The sequence below is a fragment of the Pygoscelis adeliae genome, unplaced genomic scaffold (genome assembly GCF_000699105.1).
Source record: "Pygoscelis adeliae isolate BGI_AS28 unplaced genomic scaffold, ASM69910v1 Scaffold77, whole genome shotgun sequence".
Lineage (NCBI taxonomy): Eukaryota > Metazoa > Chordata > Aves > Sphenisciformes > Spheniscidae > Pygoscelis > Pygoscelis adeliae.
Window position 1 is genome coordinate 8,018,174 of NW_008825216.1, and position 12,481 is coordinate 8,030,654.

The 12,481-nt window shown below is 38.9% G+C and overlaps 1 protein-coding gene across 1 annotated transcript; it reads right to left on the reverse strand.

Moving 5' to 3' along the window:
• Positions 1-2,098: 2,098 nt before the first annotated feature.
• Positions 2,099-12,013, reverse strand: CCR6 (chemokine (C-C motif) receptor 6). The gene is made up of 2 exons (XM_009329257.1): positions 11,936-12,013; positions 2,099-3,184 (listed from the first exon to the last, which is right to left on the reverse strand). The coding sequence occupies exons 1-2, from the start codon at positions 12,011-12,013 to the stop codon at positions 2,099-2,101; spliced, it is 1,164 nt and encodes a 387-aa protein (XP_009327532.1).
• Between the last annotated feature and the right edge of the window lie 468 nt (positions 12,014-12,481).

Here is a 12,481-nt window from a genome sequence, read left to right on the forward strand (position 1 = left end):
TTGTGGGGCTCTGCCCAAGAGCCACCATAGCGCGTGGTGGGCTTCAGTTGTGGACTTCCCGCCATGGGGCACACTCCCTCACGCAGCCTCTGAGGGAGAGATGCTATGTCGTTCAGATATGAGAGATTTTGCACTGAATAAAAGAATGTTTCAAGGCAATACATGTAGCAAGGAACTCTTAGATCTGAGGGGTTTTTTTCCTTTTCAGTTACATTTTTTATTTGCTGAATTCTCTTCCAGAAAATCATCAGTGCTATATACAGCAAATGCATGCATCTGCATTTACATAATTTTGTATCATATTCTTGCCTAAGTTCCTATTCAGTCATGATAAATATATGCAATCTTTATCACACCTGGCGCTGATATTTAAAAACCTCACACTGCACTGTAAACAAAGATGGATTGCGCCAGCCAAGGCGGTACTAGTTTCATGTCATGCCATATCAACATCCTTCCTCAAGGGATCTTCAGCTCCAGCACGGTCCTTGGCTCTTTGCATTGTCACTGAAAGATGTGGTTAGTGATCCAAGCTCCACGGCCTCTTCAGCCGTGAACTTTAAAAAACACACAACCAAGGAAAACAGCATGCTGCAAATTGCATTTATTTACACAGCCATAGGAGTGTAAAATCCCACACAACAGCAAATCTAGAGACTGCCATGGCTTCTGCTCACGTTGCAGCAGAACTGCAGAGGACTGGTAGGTACTTCAGCAGTCTGCAAACAGGTAGCAGTGGTGCTCCTCTCCTCCATCCTGTCCCTCTGCCCTCCTGCTCCTGTCTACCTCGCCATCCCACCATGACTGCTACAGTGTGGTGAAGCTCACTCAATGAGCAGAAGATCCACTGAGGGTTTGCTGAAAAGTCGTGCCTGGGTAAAACTAATTGCATTTATTATAAATATTTCTATATTCATAGTGAGTCAAATACTGACTAACTCAGTAAAAATTCTGGCTGGATTAAGTCAGATTCTGGTCTTATTTTTAGATATAGTCCTTAATAATTTCTGAAGCTAATAGAGTAAATTTCGTATATGCGTATTTGTGCTAATAAATCCATTCCTAAGGAAATTTTGTTAATGGTAGCTAAATACCAAGAAATTAATCATGTTTTGTCACCAATCAAGTTCCAACAAAAAGTGTTGGAATAGTTGCAGTTCTGTACAGTTTGTTGCCTTCTAAAAAGTGGAGTGTGAATTTCAGCTAGGAAGAAACAACTTTTCAAAAGGAGACGTTCACCAGATGATCAGCTTTGATGGATTCCAGCACCTGAATCCTGTGCCAAATGAAGAGAAGAACCTCTCAAGCAAAGCTCCATTCCCTATTCAAAACATCATCTCAGGAGATCTCAGGAAACCTTTCTGTGGATATTTCAGTGTTCTCTTTAATTAATAATTTTCTTTTTTTCTAATATTCTCTTTAGTAGACATGTCACTGTTGGCTTTGACCAGTCTCAGCTTTGGTGTAAGCAACTCCCAATGAGCAGGTGGAATGTAGAACTGGGCAAAGATTTACGAGATCTAACACCCAAGCCCAGGTATGCCAGCAGCCTTGAGCATCTTTCTTCATTTCTCTGTTTGCTTTCCTTGCCGTACTTTGCTCAAAATGCAATCTCTTTAGGTTAGTATTATCACAGTGACCTGTCTGCAACAAAAGCACAGTGGAGACCTACACTTAAATAGGATTTCCAGGTAGAAGTAATTAACAGAAACAAGCTAAATGTAAGTAGAATGAACCTGGACATAACCTGACTCATTTACTTAGTACTTTTGGGATATTTCAGTGATGTAGGACAGATGAGATGCAATTTTTCCTTAGAAAACAAGGAGGGTTCCTCTGTAAACTTCACTTTCCTGATAATTCTAAGGAATGCACTTTAGAAGAGCTTGAATGTTAAGAGAAGTGAATAAAATTTCAGTTTTCCACAGGACAGTGTTACTCTTTTATCTTAATTATTTTCCTGAAGGGAGTTGTAGATCATGGGAGCTCCCTTAGAGGTGCAGAGAAGCCCAAATGACTTGCCGTCACAGGTACAGTGACACTGGTTTGGGTTGCTTGGTGAGAAGAGTCCTTCAGTAATAATGTTGTTTAAATTGTATTATATAGTAAAAGAAGACGCATTGTCAGTCAGAATTTCACTAGTCTGTCTTGAATGATAAATATCAGAGTTTGTCCTTGAACCACGTTTATTACATTTCTTGTATCTTATGCACCATAGGTCCTTCATTATCTTCACAAAATAACTTCTGAACTTCACTCCAATGAATGCATAGAGCACAGGGTTCACACAACAGTGTAAAAATGCTATGGCTTCAGTGGTGTATTTTGCATAGGCCATTATCTTGTCATTGTCACAAGATTTGTCTATCTTGCCCATATTTATGGCTGTCACAAGAAGAACAATGTTATAAGGTATCTGGCAAACTAGGAAAACAGCTACAATTAATACAATCACACGGATTGCTTTGTTTCTTTTGGAATTCTGAGCTTGCTGTAAGGATTTGACAATGAACGTATAGCAAAAAATCATGAATATGAAAGGTATAAAAAATCCAAATCCAACTTGTAGACAGAGCAGCAGTGATTTCAGCATCGTGCCTTCGGACATTCTGTCAAACCTGTGATCGCAAATCTCTTTGGTTTCATTGGTGGAGAAGCTGTAACTTTCACTGTATAGAAAAGAGGAACTAGATATTAAAATTGATGATGCCCACACGACTAAACAAATGAGTTTACTATATGCGAGCGTTCTTGCCCTGAGTTTAAATGACTTTGTTGCCTGTACAATAGCAATGTACCGGTCCACGCTGATAAAGGCCAAAAGCAGCATGCCACAGCTGAAGTTGATTGCATAGATACCTCTGGTCATTTTGCAAAGGAAATCACCAAAAATCCATTTGTCTGCAGCATAATTCACTGCCCACAGTGGGAGAGTGAGAACAAACAGTATGTCTGCTATGGCCATGTTGAAGAGATACACATCCGTCATGGACTTGGTTCTTTCATATAAAGCAAAGGTCATCACTACAAAGATGTTACCAACTAGGCCGATGATACAAATCAAAGAATACACAACTGGCAGAAATGCTTTTGTGAAGTTCCTGACTTCCAACTTAGAACAAGGCTCTGTGATTAGAGAAGCATAGTCTGAATAATATGGATAATCTGTGGTACGAGTCTCTGTCTGTAAAAAAGAAAATCACCAGTTAACACATAGGTGTTAATCTCTAATTTCTATATAGTAGAAAGATGATAGATAACAAAGTCATACAAATACAAGGTACTTTGGAAATCTTTCGAAAATTAGTATGCAAGTATTATATGGATTGCAAATTTGAAATGGAAATGACCTTTCCCTTATGATAACCGTAATAATTCTGTCCCGTCCTTCCCACATCTCAGCTTCAAGTCTCTTATCAGATTCATCTCAAGATAGTCCACAGCACTGTTGTTTCCTCCAACGTTATACGTTTTACAGTTTCCACCCACCACACACCCCAATTACAAATGTGTTTAACAGTGCAGAGGAGATTTGTAAGAATTAACTAGAGAATTTAATAAAATCTTAATTAAAATATGAACATGGAGATAATCTTTTTGGATGGCCCAAAGGTTTCCATCCTTAAATACATTATGCAGAAAGGATTAGTCTGCTGTCACAGAAGACTCTACAGTGTAAAAGTCTGAATTTGAAGTAGAAGTCTAGACTTCCTTTAGCATCAAGGGAGGGGAACAGGCCTTTCTAGCATGTTATACGTTCCATACTAACGTAGCTTGGCTAAATCAAGCCCAAAAATGATTACTTCTCTCCACTCAGCTAGACAGGTAATCCAGGATGGCTAGCCAGAGACACAGTTACCTGCACCACAGACACCAAACCTGTAGTTGCATTAGGAAAGTGCAAACTCAATAAACAGTGTGCTTTGACAGTGAACTGCTGTCAGAAACATCTCTTCAGCTAATCACTCCTGAGATTAGGGCATTTCGACCAGCAGCCTCAAAGAACTGGGACTTCCACATTCATTGCTTTACTGAGGTACTAATATAGTTTATCAATTAAGTACTTACAAAATTCATTTTGGCAGTACACTTCTCAGAAAGAAAAATATGAGAAGAACTTCAAAATGCTTTCCCAAGGATTTCTGAAAAGAAGATAAAGTAGATTGGATTGGGAAACCCGCACAAGAAATGTGAACAAGTAGAAAAACACAATCGGACATAAAACATTTATTCAAAGAAGAATCTCGTCACTTCAACTATATCAACAATACACAGGAGCATCTCAACAAATCACACACCTCTGCGGCACAATGTGCAGCTGTGGAAAGTGGATAGTTTACGCCAGTATCATTAAGAGCACAATCTTACATATGGAATATTTAGTCATAGAGCTAATAAATGATATATAAGAATATGTGACTCTTACTTCACACTGACTTTGCACCACAAGAAGTTGGAGTAAATTAAATTTTATTTTCAGAAATTCTGTATGACAATAGAAATCAGTGTATTGAGGGAAATACAGAACAAATAAACAGCATTATCTTAGTATACTCCATAACAGTAATATGGCTCTTTCATTTTCTTTTTTTAACTCTGTTATTTTATCAGTGTGTCTCAGCACTTTTAACATCGCTTTACTTGCCCTTTTTTATTACAGCAGTGAGGTAAATTAAGAATGCCAGGATAATTGCTTCTTATAGTGCAAAGGATAATACACCACATATGAACAGACTGGTCACTAGTGTTGTTTTCTCTTTGTTCAGTGCACAGATCTTTGTGTTATAGACTGCACTCCATGAAAATAATTTATTTTCTTTATCACTGTGATACCTAAGTATTTTACAAATGATAATTAATTAATTTGCACAACACCCTGTGGTGAGGAGGTATTATTACCTTTACTTTACAGGGAAGGAACCTGAGCACTGAGTCATTACAGTAAGCATCCACTTGAGATGTTCAGTTTGAGACACCTGTCCCCCCTAACATCACTTTTAAGAGTGCTTAACATTATGAAGGACTTCAGTTATGTAAAGGATTAAATCCATTGACTCTCGTTGCAGCGAGGCTCAGACTTCTGCTAATCAGACCACAGAGTCTAAAGTCACAGATAGATAAAATGGGGAACATGCCATTGGTGGCCACATATGCAAAGCTGGGCTTAAATGACTTGTTTAACCTCACACAGGAACCCCCAGGCAGGAGATTTAGTTCCTCAGCATTTCCCTGCACGAGTTCAGTCCTCCTCTTCTGTCCATTAGCTGCTCTGTGAGAACGGCATATACCAGCAATGCAGTAATTGCAGGGACTGGGTGACATGAGGTCCCGTGTTTGCTAAGGCTGTGAATGGCAGTTTTGTCCAGAGTTTCTCTGCTTTTTGGTAGTTGTACTGCTAATTAGGAAGCACGCATGGGTCAACTTTAAGTCTAGATAAACAAATACTTCCTGTTTGGGAATTACCTGAATTTTGAAAAAGAGAAAGAGAGACAGATAACCTGTAAAAGTGGAGCAGATGCAGTCCAATATAACTAGGAAGCTGGGGGAGGGAAAGGACTGAACACTCTGCAAAAGCATAATGAGGATGAGACTCTCTCTGACTCATGTGGGGAAGCTGGCTTGTGACAGAGAGCTGCAGATGGGTGAAGACCCATACTGTATGATGTTGCTTAAGCATCACAGCTTCTCTGGCTTTCCTGCCCTCTAAATGAATCTTTAACCACCTCTCCAGCTTCCTCTGCTGGCTTTTCAAAGCCGATTTTCAGAAGCTGCAGGAATATGACAGCCTGAAAGCGCTTGAACGCCTTCTGAAGCAAGCTTTAAACAATGTAAAGTGTCTCTCAGAAGTGCAAAGATGTATAAGGCAAGCAGGTAAGTTGTACAGTTCATCTGGGGCTGTGGTCCCCTAGCCCATCTTCGAGCAACTCTAGTCTCCATCTGCTGCTTTACCCTCCTCTGACCCCACCCAGGCAGACACTCACGCCCTTGCTTGGTGTTTCTATTACCGTTTGCACTTGGTTGCAACTACAGCAACTCTTCAGTTAGACAGCACTAAAGGGGTACTTGCTAAGGTTATTATTTTAGAAACTGTTATTTTATTGTAGCAAGAAAAATACCTTTCTACGTATCTGTCATTCATATCTTTCTAGGACATACATGGTTAAAAATACAAAGAGAGCCTGACAGCATATATTCTCTGTAAAACAGTCACTCTTCATTCCACTTAGCCAAAGCCACTCTCAAACATTAGCGTAACGCGTAGAAGGAAGAAGACAAGGTGAAGGCATTTAGAAGAAAGGGAGCAGAGGTGTTTCCTACAGCCTGCAAGAAGGGCTAAGAAAGGAGATCTCTTCAGATTAACACTGAAGAAAGGCTCTCTAGTCCTCAGAAGAGCTCAGCAGAAAGCCTGTAGGGAACAACAACTACTCATCACGGGAGAGCTGTGTACTCTCCCTGATGCTACAGGAATTCACAAGGGCACCACCAGTCACACATTTATTCAGAAAAGGACGTCCACTGTCTAGCAAAAGCTTCTTGAGGATCATTGGTACAAGATCAGTAGAGAAGGACTCAAACTGAAAGCAGAATTGCAAAGATCAGATTTAGGACCTGATTTAAATCTCTTGAGCTGATATCTTTTTCTGAATTTGAAACAACATTCACTGAAGTTATTAAGAAGATGCACTGGCTGCAAAGGAAGTTGAATCAGAACTCCTATAAACACAATTTTCTTTTCAATTTAAATCTTTCTAACAGTCTTTCAACAGGCACCTTCATAATTTATAATCTGCATATTTATGGCTTTTTTTAGCATTAATGTATTAGGTAATTATAAAAAATAAATTTCCATATATATAAGGGGAGGTGTGTTCTAACATTGTTTATATACTACATATGGGCACATGTCTGTGCGTGTGCACACAAACATACTTATGTTCTGAATATTAAATATATAAGCCTTGCATTTTTTAGCTTACTATTTTTCCACTTTATCCACATTATCATATTTCTTTTCACTACGAAAGCAATATGTGAGTACTCAAAAGTAAGACTAGAATACAATCTTAAATATGAATACGTTACTTGAATTATACAAGCAAAAGACAATGGATAAAGAAAGACCTCAGGAAAAAGACAGATTTCTATAAGGAAAAAAATTCTCAGTACTTGGAGGGAATCAGTAAGTATTTTTTAAGCATTGCCCACCTTTGTAAGTACACTCCTACTTATGTGTTCGGTTTAATACATTCATCACACATACATACAATACAGATCACCTATTTTATTTTAGTACTTACCAGATTTGAAAATTGTCTGAAGATGAGGTGAAAGAGGATGTGTGATTCCGTTACATTCTTTTGTGGCTGCCTCAAGCACATTTACCATCAGCCTCAACAGGAATACACTTTAATCTGAAAAACAAGAAATAACAACATTAGTTAAAGGTACAGAGTTAAATTGAAATAATCACCACTTCCTCCTAACAAGTAATAACAATAATCTGCTTTTTTTACGTAAAGGGAAACATTTAACCTTATCTGTGCTGGAAACACGCAAGCTGGAGCCAAGTCATTTACTAATTAGGCTACCTATGTAACGATATTATTTTTTAAATAATCAAGCTAGCATTAGAATCATAAAAAGTAGGGTGTTAATTGTCACTGTGCTCAGAATATATCCTGAATGGTGGCCTACTTTTGCAAAGGGTGCACTTGATGTCATGCAAACGAGCAGTTTAATCTTTAATCATTTAAATCAACAAATCACTTACAGTAGAACTGCAAATCTGAGACATGTTGATTACTGAATTGAATAATAGCTGTTTTCTGCAGAAAAAATAATAATCTGGTATATGCCAAGGTGCACATTATCCCAATGTTTTGCCTGAACTGCTAACACAAAATATGCAAATGCCCAGGTAAAGAAGGAAAATGCAATTGTATTTGCTTGTTTGGCACAAACATTTGCTGTTTGTGTGCATGCTGCTCAGGTCTGTTGTTAAAGTTAGTTGGAACTAGACATGAAAATATTTCATTTTATGATTCCTGAATTTTAAAAGCTGTAAACGTTTCTTTTCCAGACCTTAGTTTCTGATGACAACTTAGATGTTTGCATTAGCAGGGAAAACAGAAACCAGTAAAAAAACCCTTCAAACTTATTTATTTTAGAAATTGTGTGTGTGAACATTCAGTCGCAGCTTGTGATCTCATAAGAGACGCCGGAAGGCATTAATACAGGCAGCCTTGTAAGATATGAATAAATTAATAGAACACTGGACTCAAAGAAATGCAGGATGATACATGTCATGCTTGTCTTTTTTTCAAAACTGAGCATACCACAATAGCAGTGGCTCCCTAGCAGCTTAAGTATGGTGCTGCTTTCTGCTAACCATATCCAGTAAATGAAACAAAAACACTGCATAGTGTCAAAATGTGACTTGGTAGATTTAAAGTATCATGTCGTAATGTGTCATAATCATTTAAGCAGGCACGTTTCATTTTCTCGATGGCTGATTTTCACAGGATCCAAGACCTCGACTTCAGCTATGACACAATCCCAACATATTTGCATAGAACAACACAGAGATACTTAAAAACCCTGAAACGCGAGTCTCATTTTTTCCTATATGTGTGTGCGTATGTGGACACAGTGCCTACATGTTTTAATTGTTACTGCTGAAAAGTAATCTTCACTGTTTGATGCATACAAAGCAAAAAAATCATCTGGATTGTGATTCAGATAACTTCAATGGGCTCAGTATAAGATTAAATTGGCCTTCTTATTGCTGTTTGGACTAAACCATTCCCTGTCATCACAGATCTGTGGAAGGTTATGATTAAATCCATAAAGTAGTTGCGCATTTGAAATATGGTTTGGTAAAGTCCAGTTACATGGAGGAAAGAAGATGCATGAGTTTCAGTGCAGAGAAGAAGAGGTAAAGATAGAAAGCCAAGAGAAACTATTCTAGCAGGCGACTAAGATTATCTCCATTTTAAAATGCTATTGATAAATCAAACTAGCATCTGCAGTTAGAGGGCCAGGGTGCAGCAATGGTCAAAAGATAGATCCTTGAAAGCTGCAAGGATATCAAAGAACAAGTCATGAGGCAGATGTTCTTCTCCCCAGGTGCCTGCATCTGGCCATTTTCACAAATAGGACATGGCACTGAATGGACCTTTGGTCTGTGGGACAGTTCTTGTATTCTTAGCAGCCGCCATGCTCAGCGATGTAGCTTAACTGTCGGAAGCAGTCCACATTTAGTGATTTGCAGCAGTTGCTGAAGGACACCTGTGTTTTAATTGTCCTGCGAAGATGAGCAAGGAGAGCTGAGCTGTTGGTCAATGTGAGAGGGCAGCACAGAGGCAGGGGTGTGAGTAGGGAGGGTGCATGAGCAACGGTGTGGTGGAAGGTGCTGGACAACTGCACTGTATTTTGGTTTACTACATCAAGATGATTGGCAAGGTGCCCAGACCTTGTGAATCTTTCAAGACATCCTTAATCACAATAGTGAAGTACTTTTCACTGTATTGTTTATTTCATAATTCATAACAATTTCCACCATTAAAACTTCACAAGTTTTCAGGCCACCCTTTTAACTTTTGCTAAGAGGAGCTTTTTTTTTTTGTAACTACCTTTTTGTACTGTTTTGCTAACTTGCTGTTATTAGCATGTCAAAATGTAGTAATGGAAATCATCTAATTAACTTGATTTGGGCTTCAGATGAGGCTCATAAGGTATTTTCTGGACTTTCTTGGAAAGAAAATACAAGCTTCATTTTTAAATCTCCTGTCCCTCAAGTGCTGCAAGGAATAGTACATTTACTCTTATAAGCTGAGGTGCGTATACTTTTTGTAATAACATAGTTATATATGACAGCCTAGATCCTGTTTACGGAGAACTGACTTTCTGTCTAAATGCTGTCTGAAGCAAACCGCTGATTCCCGCTCACAGTGTCTGACGTTTTGAAACATGGGCTCAAATCCTGTTAAAAACAGCAAATTTAGAGTAGGAGCACGTTCTATGTCGGTAAAGGAATTTGCTGATATTTCATTGTGGGCCATTTCACTGTGGGCCTTTTAAGTGCTTCTTTCTCATAACTCTGGGACTGAAGAGACGGATCTGCGTCTTGCAAAGCAAACTTCATTACACAAAGGCAAACCTAGCCCACAGCAGTCATGTAAGCAGCAAACAATGAGTAATAGAAGTAGAAAATCCCTCTGTATTACAAAAATGGATGTGACTTCAAATCACCAACCAAGTCCATGATGACTGTAGTCCATACTCAAACAAGCACTTCTGCTGCTAGTAACAGCTTCCAGCATCTCTCTCAGACAACAACCTACTTTTGGAATACTGACAGATTAGCCTGTGAAGCAGCTGAATATTACCAATACTATTTCATGGAATGAGAGCCATTAAAAGATAAATCAGAATTTTAATGGTTAATTAAAAGATAAATCAGAATTTTAGCTTATCCATTACAAAAAATATTGCTCATCTTGTTCCGTATTCAGGTGTTTTCCAATTTAAATGTATCTCATGCTTTTAGTCTGCACTATATTCAATATTGAGCATGAATAACAGTCTTTCAGAAGGTGAAGAATTCACCACGTAGGTGAATGCCAAAGTTAATACAAGGTAACTAATCGAACTTACCTTCTCAACACGTTCTCTTTTGACCCAGTTGCAAAGCCCAGACAGCCTTCCTTGCAGTTGCTTGGTGCTTCACCTTCATGCTGTGGCAAGTGGAAAGGTTTTTTTTCTTTTTAACACTACTGTTTGAAAATCTGCGTGTTATGCAAATGAAGCCCCCACATGTAGTTAGTTTTCGTTCATATGTTAGAGCTCTGAAAGGAAATCTACTCTCATTTAGCTAATATGGTTATTGTGGTTTCTCAAATCTCACCACATGTTAGTTTTCTGCCACCACTAATCACTAATTAAGGAAAGCAAATATTGAAAGATAAGGAAAACAAAACCACCATCTGAGTTATTCCAGAATCCACATGTTTCTTCTGGAATGACTCAGGATGTTGGCGTTTTTTAATTCTAAAAAAAAGGCAGCACACACACCCCACGCTGTTCCATCCTGCTTTAATGTTCATTCAGTTAAATTTAGATCAGTCTAATCTGATTCAAAAATCTAGCCATCAGCTGAGGTTCTGGTCTCTCCATCATTCTTTCGGACTACAAAATGTAAACTATATATTTACATTCAGGTTGTTTACATTACCTAGTTAATTTTTTTTTTACATTAACATTTTTTTGGTATATATATTATTTTATATAATAAATATATATAATTTTTATATATAATCCATAATAAAATTATATATTTTATATAATAAAAATATCTTGAAAATATATTTTTTCTCATTAATTCTTTCAAACTTTCCTTCTTTTGTTTGCATCTGGTTTTTCATTCCCTGACAAACATGCTTTTTCTGGTTTTGGTATTTCTGTATTTAGTTTTTTGTTCTCCCTATTTCTTCCTCTTCTTTGTTCAGCTTTTCTAGATTTGTCTTATTTCCATCTCTTGTCATCTTCATAATTTCTCTCCAGCATTACATTTTGTAGCACCACTTACTTGCTTCCCCTTTGATCTTTTTTGTTCACATTTTCAGCCTCACTCTCACCTGATTCTGTCTGCCCCCCTGTGTCAGATGCAGCCTTCCTCACGCATTATGAGGTGTCAGGGACTTGAAATAACATGATCCCAGCACTGACATCCATCCCACATTGACTGGCATCCATCAATGTTTTAATTACTTGATCACCTCTGTCAAACCAGTTAGAAAAGACAGAGCCCTCCTAAAGCCTTCTACAGGGGTTTTTGCCATGGGAGCAAATAGGGCTCAGGAGATTAAATGGGTAAGGGTTGCAAACAGAGCACTTGGGAAGGAGAGGGACTGCATAATCAGTGTTTAGTGCTCGCCTTTAGCCCAAGACTTCTAGGTTTGAAGGGGGAAGGGGACAAAACCGGGCTCACTAGAGATGAGCCGAGGGGTGGCATGCCGATGCCGGGGGCGAAATCGATAGCCCAGCTCAAGTGCATCTACACCAATGCACGCAGCATGGGTGGCAAATGGGAGGAGCTGGAAGCCATTGTGCAGCGGGAGAGATATGACTTAGTCGCCATCACAGAAACATGGTGGGGTGACTCTCATGATTGGAGTGCTGCAATGGATGGCTATAGACTCTTCAGAAGGGACAGGAGAGGAAGGAGAGGCGGTGGGGTGGCTCTGTATGTTAGGGAGTGTTTCGACTGTATAGAGCTCAATGATTGTGATGATGATACAGTTGAATGTTTACGGGTAAGGATGAGGGGGAAGGCCAACGAGGCAGATATCCTGCTGGGAGTCTGTTATAGACCACCCAACCAGGATCAAGAGGCAGATGAAGCGTTCTACAAGCGGCTGGCAGAGGTGTCTCGATCGCTGGCCCTTGTTCTCGTGGGGGACTTCAACTTCCCGGACATCTG